This window comes from Rhinopithecus roxellana, chromosome 13 (assembly GCF_007565055.1).
Source record: "Rhinopithecus roxellana isolate Shanxi Qingling chromosome 13, ASM756505v1, whole genome shotgun sequence".
NCBI lineage: Eukaryota > Metazoa > Chordata > Mammalia > Primates > Cercopithecidae > Rhinopithecus > Rhinopithecus roxellana.
In genome coordinates, this window is record NC_044561.1 from 94,833,504 (window position 1) to 94,859,328 (window position 25,825).

General features: G+C 37.3%; 1 protein-coding gene across 3 annotated transcripts in view; it reads right to left on the reverse strand.

Annotated features, from left to right (window-relative positions):
- PLCB1 (phospholipase C beta 1) overlaps nt 1-25,825 on the reverse strand; it is a 587,065-nt gene that overhangs the window by 256,728 nt on the left and 304,512 nt on the right. For all 3 annotated transcript variants that reach the window (XM_030915597.1, XM_030915595.1, XM_030915596.1), the window contains exons 8-9: nt 15,782-15,928; nt 2,747-2,904 (exon numbers count right to left, since the gene is read on the reverse strand). In XM_030915597.1, the coding sequence (XP_030771457.1) occupies nt 2,747-2,904; nt 15,782-15,928 (305 nt within the window). The remainder of the gene's footprint in view (nt 1-2,746; nt 2,905-15,781; nt 15,929-25,825) is intronic.

A 25,825-nucleotide genomic window follows, 5' to 3' on the forward strand; every position in this document is an offset into this window, starting at 1 on the left:
GTTCAATCAGCCCGTGACTCTGGGATTACAGATGTAATTGAAGAACCACTTCTATGATCGAGTGCACAAGGAGAGTCACTCCAAGTTGACTCGATGGCAGGCAGAGGCCAAGAAGCAAATGCTCCACATAAAATAAATATGCCTTAGGATATGCTTGCTGTTTATTCTCCCCCAAGGAACTCAGAGAACTTGGGAGGATTTTAAATTATTAAGAAAATAACAATTGCTTCTCACAATGTCTCTGGAGGGTAGACAGGGCAGTGGCCTGGGAAGTGGGGCAGGTCTTCCTGGTGGACGGACAATGTGCAGTGCCACCAGCTCTCAGCTCCATCAGGGCATGCTGTCTGCCATTCCAGGAGCATCATCATCCATCAACAGACAGATGAGCCCAAGATGCACTGGCTCCACACGAGGGTCACCTGTCTCCACTTTTTCTTAAAGAGCCCAACTATGTTAAACTGCATCTTAGGTAGTTGACAAAGGACCACAGCAAGGTCTGAGAGGGAGGAAGTGGGACTATGGAATGAATTAAAAAAACATTGATTTTCCACTTAAGAAAATGCAAGGGTCATAATCGTGCTCAATTTCCGGAACAGACACAGCTTTTACAGATTTCAATCAGAATTAACGTCAACCCCATATTCAACTTTGTCGTAAAATTTACGTGAAGGATGCTATTTTCTATAATTATTGCGTTGTAGGCTAAGTTGAAGAAATCATGAAAAGTCATATTCCTTAGGCACAACATAATATGCATATTTTTAGGTGTGAATGATATTACTGCTGAAAACATTTTTATTATTGTCTAATACAGCAACTTCGATCAGAAAAATCCTTTTGTTTAAACAGAAACTTGGCTGTCCCTTGAAAATCTTGCTTCTTGTTAGCTGCTGTCTTCAGTGATCCCTGTTTCTTTTCTCACATCTCAAGTGTTTCACAGTAAGAAGCTGGGTTTGGGATCTTTTTGCTCTCAATGCTACTTCCAAAACACTACTTTTCAATCTTCTAAAAAAAAAAAAAAAAAAAAAACCTACTTCCCATGAAGCAGCCAAAAGAGTTTTTACCTCTTCTTCACTTCTGCCATCTACTGAGCCACCCTCATTCAGCAAAGAATTGGCAAGTGGCTCACAGTTTCTTCATCCAAAGCTTTTTCACTAACCTTGGAGATATTAACATTATATTCATCCCATATTCTAGCTTCTCAGTACTCTAATCTCCCATTTTCAACGGCCTCGTCTCCACTAACCTTAGTTACTTACATACTTGGACTCTGTTTCCTTGGTTGCTTCAGATAAGAGTTGGTGACACTTCCCCGAGACCCAGGTATCCCAGGCAATAGGGCTTATGCCTTGGGACCTAGTGCAAGAGGTTGTCCTCTAGCCCTTCTCTTCTGATTCCCATTTAAAGGGGTGAAAAAGCCTGAGTCAGCCAAGAGAACATTTTCCCTGAAGCCCACACCTTCTTTCTCCAGTCACTCTCCAAGTACCTAGGACCCCAGATTTCCCCTACTCCAACTGCCCCAACCCCCTAGGGAAGGCTCTTTGCAGGAGATGTGGACAGACGTTAGACATTTGGGCTTGGGTGTCCATACACATGAATGTGTGGCCCTTTGTGGTGCAAAATAGAGCTAAGGGTGGAGAAAGAAGAGAGACCAAATGCACCTCATTTCTCATTAGCAAGAATGACTGATGCATCTTTATCAATAACAGCTTTAGTCCTGCTTCCTAGATAGGATTTACTAAGATACCCTCTCATAGGATTGTTCCTGCTTGCTGACAGCACCCAATCCATTGTAAAACACTTCTCCCTTGAACCGTCCCCCAAATCACCTACTACAAGCCCAAGTTCTGTAAGTCCTCGCTAATATACTTTTACTGAGATACCCCAGCTCCCCACAACATGTGTTCTCCTTTGTTGTATGAGCAAACAAACCCAACTTGACCATAAGTATGTTCCTGGGGGTCTTTGACTGATTGGCATCACCATTCCAACAGCTAGCATCACAGAATGGAGTCTTATATAATAATTAACAGTAGTAATTAATATTATCATCATGAAAAGAAAGTCAAAAAATCTAGAGTTACCTGAAACAATATTAATGAACCTTCTAAACAATGTGGAGTGAAAAAAGCAAGTCATAAAATAATGTATACTATAGTGTGAATCAATTTACAAATGAAAAAAATTGGTGAAGTTACATCATTTAGGGCTGCACATAAATTTGTACTTTGTGCTCTAAAGAAGTGCAAAGTAGGGATCACTGTAATAGTCAGGACAGTGGTCACCTCTGAGGGTAAACAGGTCATTCTGATGGGAATGGATACATGGAAGTGTTTCAGGTACACCCAAGTTTCTATTTCTCAATTTAGATGGTAGTTACATGGATGCATACTTTATAGCCATTAGTTAAAGCATATAAATATGTTGTCTGTATTCTTTAAGTATGTACATTTCACAAAAATAAAATGCAAGAAATTAGAAGTAAGAGTGCTAAAGAGGACAAGACAAATACATTGATATTTCCTTTCACAAGACAGTTTCCTTAGAATTTGGTTAGCATGGATTAATTCACCTGATGCCAATTATTCATGAATAAATAGCCAAATTTTAGCCTCTGAAATTGCAAAGATGATTAACAGCCTTTGGACTTAATTGTGATGACTGGGACTTTCTACCTTAGAAGGCTTTAACCAAAAGGAATCAGGTGTCCCCAGCTGCCTCTCTTAGTAACATTCATATACCCTACCTTGAAAGATATTTCAGTTGTCATGGTGAAGCCATGGGTGATGACAGGTTCCTCTTCTGCAGTTCGTCCCTTCCAGCAGTCCAGCTCCACACAGCGACAACCAGACAGAAGCACTTGGCGATACATCTCAACAGAGGAGTTTCCAGCCAGTTGGCCAGCTATAAAACACCAACAAAACAAACCCCAGATTCCCATGAAGCAAGGAAGACAGTGGTGCTTTCTTAGAAAGGTTCCTCAATCGTGGGAAAACAAAGAGTCTAAGAGCTGGAGCAGTTATTCTTTGCCTTTCTTCTGCCTCAACTTACCAGAAGGTAATGGCTCAATCTCAAATAGAATCTGTAGTAGTGGTTTGGGGAAAGATAGGGCATTGTAACAATAACAACGATGCATGTTTATTAACTCTTTACCATGTGCCAATTACAGGTTTTTGGACTGTATATATATTAAATATTTAATCTTCACAAAAAAATCTCTGTGGTATAGCTATTTAATAAAAAAAAAAAAAAAAAAACTACCCATTTCACATAATAAAATGGCACAGAGTTCAGTTGCCCAAGTTTCCATTGCTAGGAAGTAGAAGATCCAGGATTACAGCATCAAAACTCACTCTATTAATTCTGACTGCCTCCTGATGAGAATTTATTGCTGGAAGACTGTTCTTTTATATAAGCCAGCTGCCTCTGACATGTTTGCTGAAGGTACAAATGCTGAGAAAAGCTAAACATTCTGTTTTTAAAAAGCTCTTCTAAAAAATAAATTTAAATTAAACAGAGGAGTGCAAAACTTATTCTCTAATAATTACAAAATGTTGTTGAAAGAAACTAAAGAAGACCCAAATAAATGGAAATACATCTCATGTTCATGGAACAGAAGACTTGGTATTGCTAAGATGACACTACTCCCCACCATTGGCCTAAAGATACAATTCTTATCAAAATCTCACCAGGCTTTTTTGGAAAAAAGGGACAAGCTGATCCAAAGTTCATACAGAAATGTAAGTAACCTTAAATAGCCAAAGCAATCTTGAAAAATAAGAACAAAGTTGGAGGAATCACACTTCTCAAAACTTAAAACAAAGCTACAGTAATCAAAAGCATGTGGTAGTGGCATAAAGATAGACATATAGATTAATGGAAATAGAACTGAGATTTCCAAACTAAACCCTCAATTTATGGTCAACTGACTTTCAACAATTCCAAGACAATTCAGTGCGAAAGAACAGTCTTTTCAATAGTGTTGGGACAACTGGATAGCCACATTAAAAAAAAAAAAAAAAAAAGAAGAAGAACTTGAGTCCTTACCTCATACCATACAGAACTAAACTCAAATTGGATCAAGTGTATAAATGTAAGAGCTAAAACTACAAAACCTTTAGGAGAAAACATAGCAGTAAATTTTTTGTGACCTTGATTAGGCAATGGGTTTGTAGATACAACACCAAAAACACAAGCAACAGAAGAAAAAGATAAACTTTACAAGAATTGGACTTTTGTGAGTAGAACTAACATACCCTAGTAAAGTGATGAGAATTATTATAATCAAAACACCTGAAAGGTCTGAGGGCCTTGATTATAATACACACGGCATGGAAGCCAAAAGCTCCTATTTTACTTAAGTCAATGGAAGTCACTAATTTCAGGATAAATTATTTTTGAAAGAGTAATAATAAATAGCTCTTTCAACAGGCCCATTTGCAACACACAAATTTAAGCCTTTGGTTTTCCCTATTAAAGATTTTCTTTCATTTATACTCTATAAGCCCCAATCATTTTTTAAAAGTTTTTCTTCTTTTTTCTTTGAGATGGGATCTCACTCTGTCACCTAGGCTAGAATGCAGTGGTGTGATCATAGCTCACTGAAGCCTCAACCTCCTAGGCTCAAGTCATCCTCCTTCCTAAGCCTCCTAAGTAGCCGGGGCCACTGATGTGCACGAGCATGCTCAAATAATTTTTGTATTTTGTTTAGAGACAGGGTCTCCTTATGTTGCCCAGGTTGGTCTCAAACTCCTGGGCTCAACTGATCCTCCTGCTTCTGCCTCAGGAAGTGCTGAGATTACAGGCATAAACCACCACATTTGGTCTACCATCATTTTTTTAAATAGCCAGGTAAAAGATGGCATATTGATGCAAACTGTTAAAATGACTTTGAAATGGACAAGATGTGCCCCGTGGAGACACACAGGACAAATAAAATGGGATTAAGCCCACTAGCTTAATTTTATTTTTATATGCATGTCATAATACTCAACCATCAGCATAACAAAAGGATGACATTTTTGAGTTCTATAGAGCCCTAATAAATGCACTGAAAGGCTGATTAAGTGGGTCTGCATAATAACTTTTCCTTACTGGAAAAATGGGATGTTTTTAACACAATGATGCATTTGGAAAAGCAGAAATGCTGACAAAATGACCTAGAAAGTTCCTGATGCTGGATAATCAAATTGCCATTAATAATTGCCTCAAAGTTCATTGTCATGGCAAAGATTTACAAAGGTCTTTTTTTGCATTAGGGACAAGGGGACAGTGGGAGTAAAGGGGAAAAGACAAACATTTATATGTTTTTCCTAAACTTAAAGGGGAGCTATATCTAAAGGAAGTGAATAATTCAAATATTATTAGGTTATTTAAAATACTTGCTCCTGCAGAAAATTACACCTGTATTAAAGAATAGAGCAGGCCGGGCGCGGTGGCTCAAGCCTGTAATCCCAGCACTGTGGGAGGCCGAGACGGGCGGATCATGAGGTCAGGAGATCGAGACCATCCTGGCTAACACAGTGAAACCCCATCTCTACTAAAAAAATACGAAAAACTAGCCGGGCATAGTGGCGGGCGCCTGTAGTCCCAGCTACTCTGGAGGCTGAGGCAGGAGAATGGCGTAAACCCGGGAGGCGGAGCTTGCAGTGAGCTGAGATCTGGCCACTGCACTCTAGCCTGGGCGACAGAGCGAGACTCTGTCTCAAAAAAAAAAAAAAAGAATAGAGCAGATTTTTGTGTGTACTGTTTAGAGAATTGTTTAAGCACATTACTGACCATATCAACACAATTACATATTGTACAATTTCTGAATCAATTTCATTAATACTAGTTGAATGTTACTAACTTTAGTAAGGATAGCATGATGAATTTAATCAGATTTAACAGTGTATCAAAGTAGATAAATACCTAACAGACACTAGAGCATTCTGTAATAAGAGGTTCAACGTTTTGAGAAACATTTCCTTAGATTTTCTTGTGAATATTTTGAATCAAAGAACAATTAGAAGGAATTTGATGTATTTTTTGAATGTTGATCAGTTAATGTTTTGAAAACCATGGTAAAGCATGGTTTGTGAGGTTGGGTTTGTGAGATGCAAAGGAATGTGGGGAAAAAACTGAAGAATAAAAAAGAGAAAGAGTTTATTGTCCAACAGCTAAGACCAAAAGAATCCCTCCAAGGTAAACTCATTGTTCATTCTTAAAATGAATACTTTTTATTAGAAATGGAAGCCTGCCAAAGAAAGCATACTTTAAGAAAACCCACATTTATCCATAATTACGCTATTCCTTGGAATGCATATTAGGTTCCCTGTATGTTTTACTTCATTTATGGAAATATTTTTCAAACACATGTATTCATATTCTCTGTTACTCTCTTCTTTTCTGCCTTAAGCCTCAAAGCCGATTTATTTTTGTTCACTAAAATTCTTAACTCCTCATTATTACATCTCATCTACCCATTATATTTCCATTTGAATATATTGACTAAATATAGCTTCTGGGGCTAGGGGATCGCTGAAGGTTGAGATTAGTGATAGGTCATGAGTCATTCAACCCTTGGTATTTCTGAAACTAGTATTTGACATCATCTCTCCCTGGCTCTGAACACCCTCTGGAATACATTCCAAGCCCATGATTGAACTTGGGAGCTGAAGCTCCTTCTCAGAGTAATTCATAATACTGCTCCAAGTCACAGCTCTGCAACTTCTCACTTGACTGCATTCATTTTGGGTGGCTGGTTACATTCCCTTGAGCTTTGTCTCACATTACCCAAGGCATCCAGGGACAGAAAAAAACAGAAGATCGAAAATAGCAATCCTTCCATTAACACAAACTTCTGAAGAATTTCTCATCTTGCAGTGGCTGATGATTAATTGCCTGTTTTCATATTTATCATTAATGTCTTCCCTCCAACCTCCAGGGTAAGAAGATTCTAGAATGTGATATATTTGTGAATTCAGTGGCCTTCTTCAATAGTCATTGTCCCCTTCAATAGATGGAGATGAGGACTATATTTCCTTGCTTTCAATGCTATGACAGCCATTCAGGGCATATAATCTCATGGCTACACCTGAGGAAACTGTCTAAAATGCAGAGAATGTATTATTTGTCTTGACCATCTCTAGATGCATCCATTGGATCTGATTTCTCACTTACATGGTATCTGCCTGCTGCCCCAGTGAAACCATGGTGCTCTCTTAAACACAGAGCAATTGCCATGAGATGGCTTAGGAGACAAAGTGTCTATGTAGGAGCCTAAAGTCATTTCCACTCTTGAGAAAACGACTTCAAGTATATTCCTTACTGATTAGAGGAACTTCATCATTATGTGTTCGTACATATTCCCCAAAACATTTTCTGTAGGAGGCAAAATACTGGTTACTGGGGATATGAAAATGACATGAGACATATTCCTTTACCCTTACCATCTAGGTAGGGAGGCAAACATAAATTTCTTCCCATTCTTACACTTCCAGTTGCCCTTTGGTCTCTTCTTTCTCTTTTTCCTTGTCAATAAAATATTTTATCTAGGTTCTGATATGCTTCAGGGTCTTCTCTGCAGCCTTGGGGTAAATCTTGATTCTTCTCAGTCAGTCATGATAGTTCTATGGCCCATGTTAGCAATTACTGTGGGCATTGCTGTGTGGTGTGACTCTGAGCTAAATATAACACAGCATAAAGAATGCCTACCAGATTGAGGGGACGGAGGTGGGGGCTGTCAGGGAAACTCTAGGAACATTTTCTTCACTCTTAGAAGGGTCACAAGAACTTTCGCCATCTCCTTTGTGGATCTTGGTAGCGCTTAGAGTGCACAGTCATCTTGAAATCATAAGTGGACCAAAAAGACAGAAAGCACCTGGGTCTTCCATAATATTAATGAATTCCTGATTTAACCAATCCTCAACCACTCTGCTCCTAGGTGCCTTGCTGTGTGAGGTAATACACTGCTTAATTCTTTAAGCCATTAAATAATAGCATCCTATCACTTTCAGCCACAAGAACCCTGGCTGTTTTAATTTATCTCCGTTTTACCAACAAAGAAACCAAGGCTCAAATGAGTTAAGTATGTCATTTACTTAAAGGCCATTTTAAACTGAGCCCTGTTTATTTCCTAAGCTCATCTTTTCATTCTACCACCTGACTTTCTTAGGTGTGTGTGTGCTCTAAACCAAAAGAAATGATTAAATGCTGCATATGCTAAGGGCTAAATGAGTGGGAGAGATGGGAAAGAGAGGAGGGATGCTTAAAGTCTGGGTTTGTAGCGGATAACTGGCAAGGGTACAGCTAGGTCTGGCATCATTTTTAGAACTTTTCTGCAGCCAAGAACTTACACATGAGGACAGGAGTTGAATAATTATCAGAAACATTCAGTCAGATAATTTAATTCATCAGATTATTGGGGATAGCAAAACCCTCAAATCCAATGGTTTCCTTCTTATCTGAATGAAGATATTAACTGTCCGGAGATAGACTACTTTGCCTTTCCAGTGTTTCTGAAGCCATTATCTCCCAAATAGTTGGGAGTATGGGAAGGTTTATGAAGAGGTGTACAAGTATAGTTTGTATTTATTGCATACTATTTCTTCCTGGGAGGAATTTTTTTTCTTGAGTCAGAAGGGTGGATTCCTCAAGGAAAAGCAATAATTTAAAACATAATCAGTAGTGGGGGTACTGCCAAAATCACCCCAAACCCAAAAAGTGACCATGCTAATTAAAAACCACTCATTGAGTGCATCTATTTCTCTCAATGATCCAATTTATTTTTCCTTCTGGGAATCTTGATATTCAACAAAGGGGCAATAATGAGCAGACAAATAGACATAATAATAATGCATTGCTACACTTATTGGTTTTCATTCTGTATATTTAATCTTTACAGTTCCATTAGATGCTCAAAGAAAATATCCTGAATATTGAAATTCTTCCTATTTGGATTTAGATAGCATTTTTCGGGAATATTAGTCCTTAAAATGTTCCAAGAAAATAAGTTGGGTGGTGACAAGGAGGATGAAGAGTTAATGACTGTGAGACTCTGATCCTTTTATTTTATATTCAAAACACATTATGGTAGGTGCTAACCTTTGTTTGCACCTAGCATTTCTTAAACTCATTTGAATAGGAAAACTTTCTTTTTTCCACCAGTCACTCTTTATATGAAATAATGTTTCCATAAATACAGTTTCTACTTGCTCTGAAAATGGCTGTAAAGTATAAAAACAAAATTATTTTCTAGATATTAATTTAAAAATTTAATAGGATTCAATTGGATTAGTCATTGGTTATATTTTTATTTTATAACATTCTTATTTGGTTTGGAGTAACTTGAATGTTTATATCATAGAAATCTGAGTTTATCCAAAGGCTTCTGAGAAACAGGACTTCTACATTACTTTCATCTGTAATTAAAACAATGATTCTACCAATAATATGTGAAGTAAAACCAAATTTTGACGAACGAGTCAAAACAGCATTTCAGGCAAAACTTCAAGAGCCTGTATTTATATTTTTATATTTTTCTAATTATATGGAATTCTCCTTAATTTCCTTGCAGGAAAATAAACGACTGGTACTGGGGCAAGGATAATATTGTGAGAATGTAGATTTGACTGCCTTTGCAAAAATTATGACAAGTGAGAGAAATCTGATATCACTGACTCCATCTTGCTTCTGACCTCACAAATTAACTGTCCTTGCTCATTCCTGAGCACAGACCAAGATAACTATGGGAGGAAATTAGTATATAGTTTGATTTTAAAACAAAGATGATAACAATCTCTTTCCAAAACTAATCCCCTCCTTTCTTGGGGACCAAAACAACTTTTGTAGAACTAACAGATTGACCACAAGGTCGGAATTACGGTTTAGGACTGAAGTCACAAGATTTGTAGCCTCCCTAATTGCTCCTATATATAACATCACTATTATAAAACCTAAGGCTGGTGTTTAAGGTATTTTTCAGCCCTTGAATTCTCATGGACCAACTAGTGCCACCCATCCTGTGACCCATGCCAAGAAATGGACTTAACTTCTCCCAGGTACTGTCTCAGTACAAGAAGACAGCTTTGACCCCCATGTCATTTCATTCTTGACCTACCAATAGCATTCCTCATTCCCTAACCACTTCCCAACCCCCTCCTGCCTAACTATCCTTGAAAAATCCTAGCTTCTGAATTATCAGAGAGACTGTTTTGAGAAATATGTACCATCCTTCTGCTCAGCTGCCTTGCAATAAGTAAACTTTCTCTGCTGTAACAACTGTTGTTCTCAGTGTATTGGCTTTTTCTAGGCAGCAGGCAAGAAGAACCCCGTTGGGTGGTTACAGATTTATCTAATGCAAACCTTGGTATAATAATACAGAGCTCAGAAAAGGGAGCAAGATAAAAAACAACAACAGCAACAACGAAACCCCTTAGGTGAGAATACAATTTGACATAGTTAATATAGTTTTAAAACACTGAATATTTGAAAATATGTGGATTCTAACATTACTAGAAATTAAATAATTGAAGAGATAATTGACTAGAAACCAGGTATATGAATCAGATGGTGGTGATACAAAACCATTGTACAGAAATTTGGAGACAGCTATTAGAGTTCTTTCTTCATAAAAAAGGTAAAGCCTTCTCTTTCCTAATAGCTGAAAGTATCACATCATCTTGTTAGTCTGATCAGCTGTTAATATGCCAACACCCTCAAATTTAAACTAATCTGACACAATGGAGCCAAATTTTTTACCACATCTGTGTTTACCAAGTTATAGACAGGAAGGTCATATGAATGACTTAGAAGAAATTAATTTGATTGTAAATTTTTAGTTAAATGTACTTTTTAAACTGCATATTCAAATTTGATCTACATTCTGTAGTTTTATTATTTGTATTAATATTGAAAATTTTCTTAATACTATTATAAGGTTGTCAGTAAAGTGAGTGAGATAGTATGTATAATCTGTTAGGTATCAAGATTACTAAAGAGAGCACAGCTCAGCAAAATCAGCATACAAGGGACATACCTTAATGAATTAAAAGCCATCTGTGACAAACCCACAGCCAACATAATAGTGAATGGGGAAAAGCTGAAAGCATTCCTCCTGAGAATGGGAACAAAACAAGGATGTCCACTCTCACCACTCTTCTTCACCATAGTACTGGAAGTCTTGGCCAGAGCAATCAGACAAGAAAAAGAAATAAAGGGCATCCACATCAGCAAAGAAGACGTCAAACTGTCCCTGTTTGCTGATGATATGATTGTTTACCTTGAAAACCCTAAGGACTCTTCTAGAAAGCTCCTAGAACAGATAAAAGCATTCAGCAAAGTTTCCAGATACAAGATTAATATATGCAAATCAGTAGCTCTTTTATACACCAACAGTGACCAAGCAGAGAATCAAATCAAGAACTCAACCATTTTACAATAGCTGCAAAAAAAAAAAAAAAAAAATACTTGGGAATATACCTAACAAAGGAGTCAAAAGGCCTCTAAAAGGAAAACTACAAAACACTGCTGAAATAAATCATAGATGACACAAACAACTGGAAACACATCCCACGCTCATGGATGGGTAGAATCAATATTGTGAAAATGGCCATACTGCCAAAAGCAGTCTACAAATTCAATGCAATCTCCATCAAAATATCACCATCATTCTTCACAGAGTTAGAAAAAAAAATTCTAAAATTCATATGGAACCAAAAAAGAGCCCGCATAGCCAAAGCAAGACTAAACAAAAATAACAAATTTGGAGGCATCACACTACCTGATTTCAAACTATACTCTAAGGCCATAGTCACCAAAACAGTGTGGTACTGGTATAAAAATAAGCACATACAACAATGGGACAGAATAGAGAACTCAGAAATAAACCCAAATACTTACAGCCAACTTATCTTCAACAAAGCAAACAAAGACATAAAATGGGGGAGAAACACCCTTTTCAACAAATTGTGCTGGAGTAATTGGCTAGCCACATGTAGGAAAATGAAACTGGATCCTCATCTCTCACCTTATACAAAAATCAACTCAAAATGGATTAAGGACCTAAATCTAAGACCTGAAACTATAAAAATTCTAGAAGATAACATTGGAAAAAACCTTTTAGACATTGGCTTAGGCAAGGATTTCATGATCAAAAATTGCTTTTGGGTAAAAGCAATTGCATAAAAACAAAGATAAATAGCTGGGACCTAATTAAACTAAAGAGTTTTTGCATGGCAAAAGGAACAGTCAGCAGAGTAAACAGACAACCCACAGAGTGGGAGAAAATCTTCACAATCTATACATCTGACAAAGGACTAATATCCAGAATCTACAATGATCTCAAACAAATCAGTAAGGAGAAAACAGTCAATTGCATCAAAAAGTGGGTTAAGGACATGAACAGACAATTCTCAAAAGAAGACATACAAACGACCAACAAACATATGAAAAAATGCTCAACATCACTAATGATCAGGGAAATGCAAATCAAAACCACAATGCGATACCACCTTACTCCTGCAAGAATGGCCATAATCCAAGAATCAAAAAACAATAGATGTTGGCATGAATGCAGTGATCAGGGAACACTTCTATTCTACACTGCTGGTGGGAATGTAAACTAGTGCAGCCAGTATGGAAAACAGTGTGGAGACTCCTTAAAGAACTAAAAGTAGAACTACCATTTGATCCAACAATCCCACTATTGGGTATCCACCCAGAGGAAAAGAAGTCATTATTTGAAAAGGATACTTGCACATGCATGTTTACAGCAGCACAATTCACGATAGCAAAATCGTGGAACCAACTGAAATGCCCATCAGTCAAGGAGTGGATATAGAAACTGTGGTATATATATTTGATAGAATACTACCCAGTCACAAAAAGGAATGAATTAACAGTATTTCCAATGACTTGGATGAAATTAGAGAAAATTTTTCTAAGTGAAGTAACTCAGGAATGGAAAACCACATCGTATGTTTTCACTGATATGTGGGAACTAGAATATGAGGATGCAAAGGCATAAGAATGATATAATAAACTGTGGGGACTTGGGGCAGGGGGTGAGGGATAAAAGACAATCAATATGGTTCAGTGTATACTGCTTGTGTGATGGGTGCACCAGGATCTCATCTCACAAATCTCCACTAAAGAACTTACTCTTTATACCACCTATATTATACTCTAATACCACCTATACCCCTATAACTGATGGAAAAATAAAATCTTTTAAAAAGAATTTAAACTGGGGACAGGCACAGTGACTCATGTCGTTAATCCGAGCACTTTGGGAGGTTGAGACAGAAGGATTGCTTGAGCTCAGGAGTCTGAGACCAGCCTGGGCAACATAGTGAGACCTTGTCTCTACAAGAAATAAAAAATGAGCCAGGTGTGGTGGCACGTGCCTGTAGTTTCAGCTACTCACGAGGCTGAGGTGGGAGGACTGCTTGTGCCCAGGAGATCGGGACTGAGTTATCATCATGCCACTGTGCTCCAGCCTGGGCAACAGAGTGAGGCCCTGTCTCAATGATGATGATAATAATAATAATTGGTAGGTAGAAGTAGAAATATTTATGTGAACTCGTGCCTTAAAAAGACAAAAAAAAATATGTTTTCTTCCTTTGTTCACTGAAACAGTCCAGGCAATGTTCAGAGTCCAAATTGCTGTTACTCATACTTTTTCTTTCCCATCAAAAAGAACCAGGGCTCACTGGGGAATAGTCTGTTTCCATCTATGGAGCAGAAAAGAATAAGGTGAGTGCGGAAGATCTTTATGTGCCAGAACACTTTCAAAGATTAATAGGTCACGTCAAGAGGACACAAATGATAGCCTAAAAATGTCTCCCACTAACCAAAGTTCAGACAATTTGGTCTCTCAAAAGGAAAATGGTGGCTGTGATTCAATGAACATACATAAAATCTGAAAACCGTAGTGATATGCAGAAAGGGAAAAATTAATATATTCTGAAAGAAGGTGAAAAAATAGAATGTATATCCAGTCAGTCCTGTCATTCGTTTTGGTATTACTGACTCATTTATTATATGACAAATAAAATAGAATGTAATGAACATAAATATATTGTTTGGAAGGTATTTTGGACTCAAAAGATTATTAGTAAAAAATCCACTCTATATTGTGACTTCCAGTTAAATAAAATCCACACACAATACCCAAAACTCAACCAGACACATACTTAAGTATTTTTGAGTTTTGTGGTCCTAAATATAGGATAAATGTAAGATTCTGTAATGTGCTCAGATTTTAAAAATTATACTTCTTTGAATTTTATCATGTCAAAGATCTAGACTCTTAAAGTGATATTCCATGAACCTCCTTGAACTTGGATGAGAAAAAATGGTTACAGTTTTGATTTTAACCTCCACACAAAATTTAACATTCTCTTCAGTTAAGTATGTAGTTTACAAGTCACTAGCAAGATCTGTGTATTATATTCCAATTGTTGCAAATATCACAACATTTTGCTTATACTTAGTTAAATTATGTTAATACTGAGATATACCAGGATATATATCACAACATTTTATAAAAATATTTCAATGAAATTTACTTCCTCTTTAATTCTAGGTCCTTAATTTATGCATTTAGCATTCTGAGAAGGGTGCATACACTTCACCAGACTGCCAAATAGGTCAATGCTTAATTTAAGATCAGATTAGGGGCCGGGCGCGGTGGCTCAAGCCTGTAATCCCAGCACTTTGGGAGGCCGAGACGGGCGGATCACGAGGTCAGGAGATCGAGACCATCCTGGCTAACACGGTGAAACCCCGTCCCTACTAAAAATACAAAAACTAGCTGGGCGAGGTGGCGAGCGCCTGTAGTCCCAGCTACTCGGGAAGCTGAGGCAGGAGAATGGCGTAAACCCGGGAGGCGGAGCTTGCAGTGAGCTGAGATCCGGCCACTGCACTCCAGTCCGGGCAACAGAGCGAGACTCCGCCTCAAAAAAAAAAAAAAAAAAAAAAAAACAGATCAGATTAGGAAACACATTGTTGTTTTTTCCTACTTTATTATAATATTTATAATAAAGTATAAGTTGTCATTCACAGGTCAATTTGTTTTTGTCTAAAGCCCTGTCCTACCTTGAACAAAAAGCAATTACTTAATTCTTTTTTTTTTTTTTTTTTTTTTTTTTGAGACAGAGTTTCATTCTTGTCACCCAGGCTAGGGTGTAGTGGCGCCATCTCGGCTCACTGCAACCTCCGCCTCTTGGGTTCAAGTGATTCTCCTGCCTCAGCCTCCCAAGTAGTTGGGTTTACAGGCGTGTGCCACCACACCTGGCTGATTATTTTTGTATTTTCAGTAGAGACAGGAGTTTCTCCATGTTGACCAGGCTGGTCTCGAACTCCTGACCTCAGGTGATCCACCCGCCTCGGCGTCCCAAAGTGCTGAGATTACAGGCATGAGCCACCACTTAAGACCTTCTGAGTTGTCATGTAGATGAACACAGCCCAGAGAACTGGGTAGGACTGGACATGGCTTCAAGTACACTGAAGAATGAGTTCAGTTACACAAAAATCCCATTGGTCTGAAAATGTCAGCCATGGTTGCATTTTAGAGGACTTGAAAACTTAGGCTATGGAGAAATGATGCTATTGCTTCCTACACATGTGGACATGACTGCTCATGGGAGGCAGGAGGCTTTGGTGGTGGAACCCCAGAGTTCTCAGAGGCACTTCACAGGAAATGAAAGAAAACATACTTCAGCTTCTGAACAGCAGCAAGTAGAGGTTGGTGAAATTTGGTGAGACTGGCTAAAGTAACAAAGAACCAGAAAATTCATACCTGTGAGGTAGGTGTTGTGCGAGGAATTAATGAAATAGTGAGAAAGGGGCTGAGACATGTCTTCATTCAAATCCAGTTTCTCAGGTGAAACGACTCCGTTTTCTTCTCCACTCAGATAGCGCATGAACCCATCCACTGATATTTGTCCTGGAGGAAATGAAGTTAGAAAGGATGTGAATGCATTCTTTTTATGGGTGTCAAGTTGCCTCTTTTTTTTTTTTTTTCCCAGAAATATCTGGTAGTGTCCAAGGTAGAAGACAGCAGCCACAATTACATTTTAGTATGGATAAATAAGAGTGTAGGATTATGCTGTTGCACTACAATTATTTCCAAATGTCACAGATAATAGAGAAAAAATGTAGTTACATGATCCCTACTGACTTTTCAGAGGATTTAAATAACTAAACACCAACCTCCTGTTTCCCAATATAAGACTGGGTATTAACTTTATGAACCAGCACTAAAATGTTATCAGTGCTTATCTCTGTGTGATAGAATTTGGGGTAATTTTTCAATTTTTTTCTTATTAATATATGTTACTTTACAATCAAAATTATATACAAGCAGCCTGTAATCCCAACACTTTGGGAGACTGAGGTGGGTGGATCACTTGAGGTCAGGAGTTCGAGACCAGCCTGATCAACATGTCGAAATCCTGTCTCTAATAAAAATACAAAAATTAGCTGGGCATGGTGGGTGCCTGTAATATCAGCTACTTGGGAGGCTGAGGCAGGAGAATTGCTTGCACTCAGCAGGCAGAGGTTGCATGAGCCAAGATCACGCCACTGCACTCCAGCCTGGGCGACAGAGCGAGACTCCTTCTCAAAATAAAAAATAAAAAATAAATTATTTACAAGTGGTTTTATTATTTAAAATAATGTGAAAGTGTTTTCAAATAATGATATTTTTTCTCTGAAACAGAAAATAAAGATATGCACAAACAAGTCTTTCCTAAAAATAAAAATTTAAATGCTCATGAAAAAAGATCTTTAAATCTCATATTAAGAATGATTTTACTTCAGATGGCAGAAATATGACACAGCTAATTTGGTTTACTCAGATTCTATTTAGAAATTTTTCTATGTTGTAACCTTTCTGAGTTGACTAATACTAAATATTGACAAAATTCTTTTGTCAACTTTATTGAGGTATCATTTAAAAAACTATATATTAAAGGTGTACAAATGGATGTTTTGATACATGTAATGAGACAATTCTTTATCATAATAATCTTCATAGATACATAGGATCATCTTAACTATTTTGCTTTATCACTACAATTTGTTTCTTCAATCTTGACAATCAAAGCTTCAGAACAACAGCGCATTTGTGGGTAGTAAATATGTTGCCAACAAATGTCAGAGGGTAGCATTTTTTTTTCTTGTTGAAACAGTTTTTTATTACTATAAAACTGGAATATGTTCATTAAAGAAAAACTGGGAAATGACATAAACAGAGAGAAAAAATAAAACTTGTTTTGAACATCCCTAACTTTTCTTTCAGATATAACTGCTGTTAAAATATTGCTGTGTATCCTTCCAGAAAAACACCCGTGTGTGTATAATTCTTTTATGAAGCTGTAGTCATGCATATACACACATAAATATAATTATAAATATAATTTAGTAACATTTGTACTAACTGAGCAATATATTATGAACATTTTTAATGTAAAAATAAATTCTATGCAGGTAAATAATTATAGCATAAAATATGCAACTATCTACATTTTTATATCATAAAATATAGCAATATCATACAAAATAATATTCTATTATCATTGGTCATTAAAGTTGTTTCTAATTTTTTCACTAGTATAAATGACATTGACTTGACTACTCTGATGGTTACATCTTTGTAAAAATACTTAATTATTTCTTCAGGATGAATTCCCAGAAATAGAATTTCTGATTCAAAGACTTTGCATATTTTTGAGGATTTTCATACACATAACCAATTTCCTTTCTGTTAAAGTCCTAGCAATTGACTTTCACCAATGGTATATAAAAGTATCTATTTCCTTCTCTTCACCCTTATTGCCAAACCTATCAGTAAAATGACATTTAACAATTATAATTTTTACTGATTTAAACATTATTTATTCTTGATTGCTAAGAGGTGTGTCATCTGTAAATGACAAAGCTAGCACTGATTATTTACCACAGTAAAAATCTTTTCACATTCAATATGTTTCTCAAGGTGACTGATGACTGCTTTTCCCAAGTTCTGGAAACTCAATAGCTAAATTGCTTTTACTCTTGTCCAAGAATAAAAAATAAGAAGGAAAGTTTGTTTGGGCTCTTTTGATGAGAGGAGCTGTTTCATAAAAGAAAAACCTTCCTCCTGGGCTAGGACAATCCTCCTGCCTCAGCCTCTTGAGTAGCTGAGACCACAGGCATGCACCACCATGCCCAGGTAATTTTGTTTTTCTTTGTATTGACAGGGGTCTTCCTATATTCCCCAGGCTGGTCTTGAACTCCTGTACTCAAGCAATCCTCCCACCACAGCCTCCCAAAGTCCTGAGATTATAGGTGTGAGCCACTATGCTGGGCCTGGGCAGGTGCTTTTCACACTAGAATCTCTATTCCTCCCTTTCTCTCTATTTCCTTTCCTTCTCCCCTATCTCTTTGCCTTTCACTAATTTCACAAAGGTTTATTGAACATCTACCATACGATAAATGCACAGAAAAAATAAAGCACAGTAAAACACAGCCTCTGCCCTCAAAGAGCTCACTGTCTAACAGAAAATAAGGCCATTCACCCCTTGAAATCCAGGCATGAACACCTTTAAAAGCTGAATGTGCATATATCTTTGTTGTCCCTGGTGTCTACTAGATGCTTTATGCACAGTGGGTGCTAAATTACCACTTCTTTTGGATGATTATTGGGATTCAAAATAGAAAATAAATTGTTTTGAAACTGGAAGATCACCAAAGACAGTACCATTTTTGTTTGATTCTTGTGTTCTGATTAGGAGAGATGATATGAAATTTGTAATATTTGCTGTTTTTAACCTATGCAAAAGACAATTTCATACAACTCAGTCTCTAACTATAGCAATTCTTTAAAAGACAGGCAATAAATGCAAGTATCTTCAGGGGCCAGGAAAGGAAAGTAATGTAACTGCTGGATAAGTGTGCATACTGGGGGAGTCAAAGGGTATGGAAAACTGACAAGTGTATGCTTGTAAACACATGCATATCACAGCAATAAAATAACTGTGCAATCTAATACAATGGTTTATTGAACATGAAAGAAGAACAAGAATGAAATGCAAGAATAAACATCCTTTGGTTTGATCAGCAACTTTTAAAAGCAAGACAAAAACAACATAGGCCAATAGGGCAGAAATGACAAATGGATTTTAACTTTAGTTCCACTTTCCATTTATTGTTAATGTCTTCTGGGTGCTTATGTTGAGAAAGATTCTGAACCATGCCTGTGATTAATTTTGAGGTCTGCCTTGGGTACAGGATAGAAAAGCGAGGGTATACACATCATATATTTGTCATCCTCAAATGAAGATATTATAATTAAGGTCAAGGTATAATTTGGAACATGCAAAGAATGTGTATCCAAGTTTTATTTAATCCATTGTTGAGGAATCCAGAAGATGTCAAAGCCAGGTCAAAGGAGGCTATGAGACACTGATTTTGTGTGTGTATACACACACACACACACACACATATATACACATATAAATATATATGTAGACATATATACACAAATATATGTATGTGTTTGTATGTGTATGTTTATGTGTTTGTATGTATGTGTTTGTGTACTTTTGTCAACAAACACCAAGCAAATAAACCAAAAACCGAAAACACAACCTAGACAGATATTACTAAATTAAATACAGACTAGTTAATACCCTACAGGTCAAATAAACTATAACCTCTTTGGTTGTTTTCTCTACCTTTATTATCTCATTGGAATAAAAACTTTTAACATAATTTTTAGCATAGATTAAAATCAGTAAACAACAATAGTTTGGTGAGTGAGTGTGAGGATTATTTATAATTATATTAAAGAATTTAAAAATCCCTAGTGAAGGAATTCACCTAACCTTAAATAAGAGCAAAGATTGAGTTTGAAGGGCAGTTCAGGTAGAATACGACTGCAGACTACAAGTGAGCTTCTTGTAAACACATTCATATCATAGCAATAAAATAACTGCGCAATCAGTGAACTCTAACTGTGAAACCAGGTATCAACTTTTCAATCCCAAAGCTTTGCCTTGCTAACAAAAGGAGCAAATGCTGAAGATTTTTGATACATTAAATGATTAGGCAGAGATATGTCAAAGTCAAGGAAAGCCAGTAAAATGTAAAGATAAAGAGTAGTCAGTTTGTAATCTTGTAGGTGTCAGCCAAGGGGTCAAGAGTATTTGCAAAAATACAGATGTTTTGTCATAACGAATTAGCCTAAAAAATAGTTCTGACTAGCAAAGACTTGGGGCAGAGAACAAACTCTGGGGATTTTCCTTCCACATAACCTTCAGCTGGAATATTGTTGTCACCATTGACTTAAATGCATTAGCCCTTTTCTATCAAACTTGCACTGTTTGTGAAAAATTGACAATTTTTTTCTGGTCCATTCTGGTCCACTGAGGCACACAGAAGAATGAAAAACCTTGAGAATTAAGATAAGAAAACACATTGCTTTTCTAAACAAATCAGTAACAGCACAAGAAATCCAGTTTTCTTCCATTCTTGCCAGTGGTCACTGGTCAGGGACAAATTCCTTAATTATAGGATGAGTAATCTATATGGATGCCTCAGTCTCCTCTAGCTCTGAAAGTCTATGAATTCAATCAGGCTAATATAATAGGAATTATTTCTAGCTAAATTAAAACAAAATGTCCCATATTTGAGTGAGATTATGAAACATCAAACCACAATAAAAGCAATGCTACTATTTTCTGAAATAAAATCACCAGAAAGAAAAGTTGAGTTCAGAAGGATAAGCTTAGTTGACAAAGGCTAAAAATAAATTCCCTTACATATTTTGTTAATAAATCAGTATGCTTCCAATTGGACATGTCACTCATATAATGGCATTTAAAGGTTTTCATAAACATACATGGTGTTTGTACCATTTCCAGCTGAAGTACGAAAAATGTAAATCCCTCAAAGAATAGAAAAAACAATGCTCCTAAAGATGTCAGAAAGACATCAATTCAAAATTCTGCTATGACATAATGATATCTTCCAGGGATGCTTTAAAATCATGCTTTATAACTCTGCAGTGTATTCAGTGACACTCAGTGGGATGCCATCATGCTTGCAAATGCATACAAAGGCCCTTGAGTATTTACTGGGCTATGGGCTACTCCGATGCCTCCTCTACACTCAGGGCCATCCCACTGGCCTTGCAACAATTAAGAATGAGGAAGATCTGTGTCCAGAAAAGGGAGCCCTGGAGAATAGAAAGGAAGAATGGTCTAGAAGAGCATTGTGGAGTGGTTCTCTCATCTTCTCAGGTTTGGATCCCTTTATCTACGGGCTTCTAAAAACCTAATTTTAAGGAGACATTCTGGATTGACCCTCCTGTTTCAGGTACTTGGGAAAAGATGTTTTCAGCTCATATTTCTCCAGGAACAGCAAAATGTTTTGAATGCACCGTAGAGCTGGAGCACTCCTTACTGGTGGTTATCAATGAACACATTTTTACTGAGGGTGTATCTCTATGTGTCAAGGGTTGGAAATACCAAGGATGTGTCCATCAGAGCATTGCTTTTCAAGAACTTAAAAACATGGCACATAAAATTCCTCTTTGATTCCTGTTGCTGATCAGTTCAGGTTTCTATTCATTTAGTGTAGTTCTTAGTGCATATAACACTAAAGAGTTTGAAATTGCAGCCCACACACTCAGTTAATGGACAAACACACTAATTTCATGTTGGCCAGATAGGAACCTTCTTGGGGATGTAAATTTCAGGACTCTTCTGAAAGAAGCAATTCATTCTGATCCAGCTCTGCTCCGGTTTCCCTTCTACCATTCTGCTGCCCAAGTCTGGTAGAAGGTGAAGAAAAATCAGTCAGCTTTGATTGCTGATGGGCTAAGTTTAGAAGGAGGGAGTAGGGAGGGGCTGAATGCGGCCAGCGTGTGGAGTCACCAAGGGGAGCTAAGAAGCCACCTGTGTGATTTGGTCTTGATACGCAGATACCACTTCAGGAGACAAGTATAGGAAAAACAACATGGTCAAAAAGTCAAGAGTTATCTGCTAAATTTAGAATTATTCTATGGCTGCAATCCAGCACTACTTTTACTAGGACAGTTAATAGAAACACACTTCTTCATGTCTCCTTACTTAGAAGCAAACACTTTCAAATCTTTTAGCAGAAGCTTTTGGTATTTACTTCTGTATCTCAAAATAATATGCATGTATTGCTATTTTTGACTTACCACCATGAAAGATGAGAATATTGCTCTTTCTTATCTCTACTCCTGTGGCACATGTATACATTATTCCCATTCTTTCAGAGATAGTTATAATTTAGTTACAGTGTTCAGTGTTTATGTTATCATAAACAGTGTGTGTGTTCAGAGTTGAGTCATACAGTAACCTAACAATTATTTTTATCTTCATGAACAATTTTTTTATTTTCCTTATAGCTTAATAATTATCTTGTTTTATCATTTGCTTAATTTTTTGCATATATCTCCAGTCCAACTCCAAAGTATCCACCGGTTAGCTAAATGGTTTTGCAATATGCACAGATATAACAAGTGTTCTCTTGGTTAGATTCTCTTGAAGCCTTTTCTGGAGCCTTTTACCTGCTCCAATCTAGACTGATTAATTTCTGTTTTCTTCACTTCTATTTTGTGCTAAATCTCTTTTATTTATACCATGTCTTCCCCTTTCATTGTTAATTTTTTAATTTTAGTTGGAGCACATTGGTCAGTAGCTTCCAGAGAAAGAGTTCATGAATATTAAGTTTTTCGAGCCTTGCGTGTCTAAAAATGACTTCTTTACACTTGTACACTTGATTGCTAGTTTTGCTTGGCACAGTATTTTGAATTGGATTTTTTTTTTAAAGATTTTCGTGGGAAAATTTTCTCCACTGTCTTTTAGCCCTGTTAAGAGGTTTGAAGACTTTGTGATTTACCATTCTAAAAACAGGTGTGTGGCCTGTTTTGTTTTGGTTTTTGTCCCTCTGGCAATTTCTAGCACTTTTGGTCCCTGTTTCTTAAAATTTCACAATGATATGCTTTGGCTAGGTTTATCTATCCCCTATGCTGGGCACTCTTTGAAACCTTTCAGTCTGAAAGCTGTGGTCTTGTTTGGAAAAAAGTTTTTATGAATTATTATGATAATTTCCTCCATTTTTTCATTCTGGAATATTATTTGTCTGGATTTTAAACTTTTTTTTGAGACGGAGTTTTGCTCTTGTTGCCCAGGCTGGAGTGCAATGGCGTGATCTCGGCCCACCGCAACTGCCGCCTCCCTGGTTCAAGCGATTGTCCTGCCTCAGCCCCCCAAGTAGTTGGGGTTACAGGCATACACCACCACACCCGGCTAATTTTGTACTTTTAGTAGAGAAGGGGTTTCTCCATGTTGGTCAGGCTGATCTCAAACTCCCGACCTCAGGTAATCTGCCCACCTCAGCCTCCCAAAGTGCTGGGATTACAGGCGTGAGCCAACACACCTGACCAGATTTTAAACTTTTATACATTTTCTCTCCAATCTTTCATCTAATTTTTTTGCTTTACTCTCTAAAAGATTTCCTCAACTGTATTTCCAACTTTTTTCGGAGTGTTTTATTTTTGTGTTTAACAGCCAGTTTATGTTCTCTGACATTTATTGAAAGAAAAGCATTCTGTTCTTTTTCATGGACATAATATATTTGGTTATTTTTCTATGGACATTAATGATATGTGTATACTTCACACATTCTCACTACATAGTCATTATTTCCTACAAAGTTACTTTTTTCTCTGCTTTTTCCTATTTTTAAGGAAGTTTTCCTCATGTCTAGTAACATTTAATTATCTGTTCATATTTCAAATTGGCAGACTAAAAAGCTGATTGGATTTCTGGATGTGTTTGCTGCCCTTGAAAAGTATGAGAGTTGGTAAGGCATCAGTGCAGAGGGATCTGTCTTTTTCTCTTTTGGAGTAATACCCTAATATTGATATCTTTAGGTCTTTACTCTTAGGCAGATTAGAGTCTTGGGAGAAATTCTATCTAATCTCTTGCCACGATAGAGTGAAGGTCTGGATGCCAGCATTCTAGAGCAACATTGGAGAAGAATGAGGGAGGTCTCAGCATTTTTTGGTATGCTTACAATCACTTTATCTCCTTCCTCCCTCCCTCCCTCCCTCCCTCCCTCCCTCCCTTCCTTCCTTCCTTCCTTCCTTTTCTTTCTTTCTCTTCAGACAGAGTCTCGCTCTGTCACACAGGCTGGAGTGCAGTAGTGTTATCTTGCCTCACTGCAACTTCTGCCTCCTGGGTTCAAGTGATTCTCCTGCCTCAGCCTCCCGAGTAGCTGGGACTATAGGCACATGCCACCACGCCTGGCTAATTTTTGTATTTTTAGTACAGACAGGGTTTCACCAGGCTGGTCTGGAATACCTGACCTCAGGTGATCTGCCCGTTTCAGCCTCCCAAAGTGTTGGGATTACAGGCGTGAGCCATTGCGCCCGGTCTATAGCCTGCTTTCATCTGGGCTTTGTGTCATCCTCAAAACCCTCTGTTTTCCCGATTCCAAAGAATAAATAAATAAATAAATAGTCTCTCTAAGGTGGGAGTTCTGACTGTTCCTTAAGTAACTGTCAACTATCCTCTTTGTTTTATGCCTTATCTTGAATCCCACTTCCAGAGGAAACAAACATCAATTTCTGAGACTTTTAAGGTTTTTTAATAAAATACCTTGGATTGGTTCCAGGTTTTCACACAGATGACCAGTGATCAGGTTCTCAGATCTGTTAACTGCTGTAAACATATAGCCAGATGCCTAAATTATGTAATGGTCGTCTCTTATCTATTATCCCTCACCCTTGCCAGATTACGCCCTTAAAAGTCTCTCTTAATGGAGTTTTGGTGTGGTTTCAAGAAAGTTCAGTTAGCTGAATATGTTCAACCTACCATATTTATCCTGAAGTTCCATGATTCTACTATACCCTACTGCAGATATTTTTGTTGATTAAGTTTAAAAGTTAAATCTTACATTCCTTATCTTTGATCTTAGTATTTGTAGGTAATGTTGAATCCGATGGGAAGAACAGAAGGTCTTCTGCTTTGCCTGGCAGGGACTTACCGTGGGATTCTCTGACTTTCTTTATATTTTTCTAATGAAAAGTATGCAGTGACTAATCTCTTACCACAGATGGCACTGTATGGATGATCTGTCAGGTTTTCCTTGCTATATCTTTTCCTAGGTAGAGTGCCATCACAGCCACAGAGGAAGCTTGAGCTCCTAGGTACTTATTAGGTGGGAAATAGCTTGGATATCTTGGCTTCTCTTGCCAATCTCACAAAGCTGCTTGTGTGGAACAGGTGTGGTGGTGTGTGCAAGAAGCAGTCAACTCCCCATGTTTCTAAAGGAGTGATCAGTCAAGCTGACCTTTGATTTTCTGAGTGCTGGTGACTTGTCCAACTCCCGTCATGGTGGTCATTGGATATGTTGATGCTTGATTCAATCGCCAGGAAATTATGTCCAGAATTGTAATTCTATACCCTAAGTCTGTCATGTAAAGTTGCAATTTTAATTCAAAACACTGCTAGATAAATTATACCATTAAATCTAAAAAATAATTAAGGAGACTTCTAGAACTAAATTCTAAGATGATAAAATAAATAATGTGTTCAATCCTGTCATATTTGAGAGTTGACATACTTCCTCCTTTATCCTTCACCAGTCCCTCTTACACTTTTCCAAAACAAGCAGCAACAAAGCATTTGACCTTTTGCTTCAGGGAAGAAAGGGATGGCAGAGAAAGAAGAATGAAAAGGCACATTTTTCTGCTTGGTCCTGAGGACATTCTCATACCAAGGCTTCCTTGTCCTCAAGTCTAGGAGAAACCGCAGACAAGCCT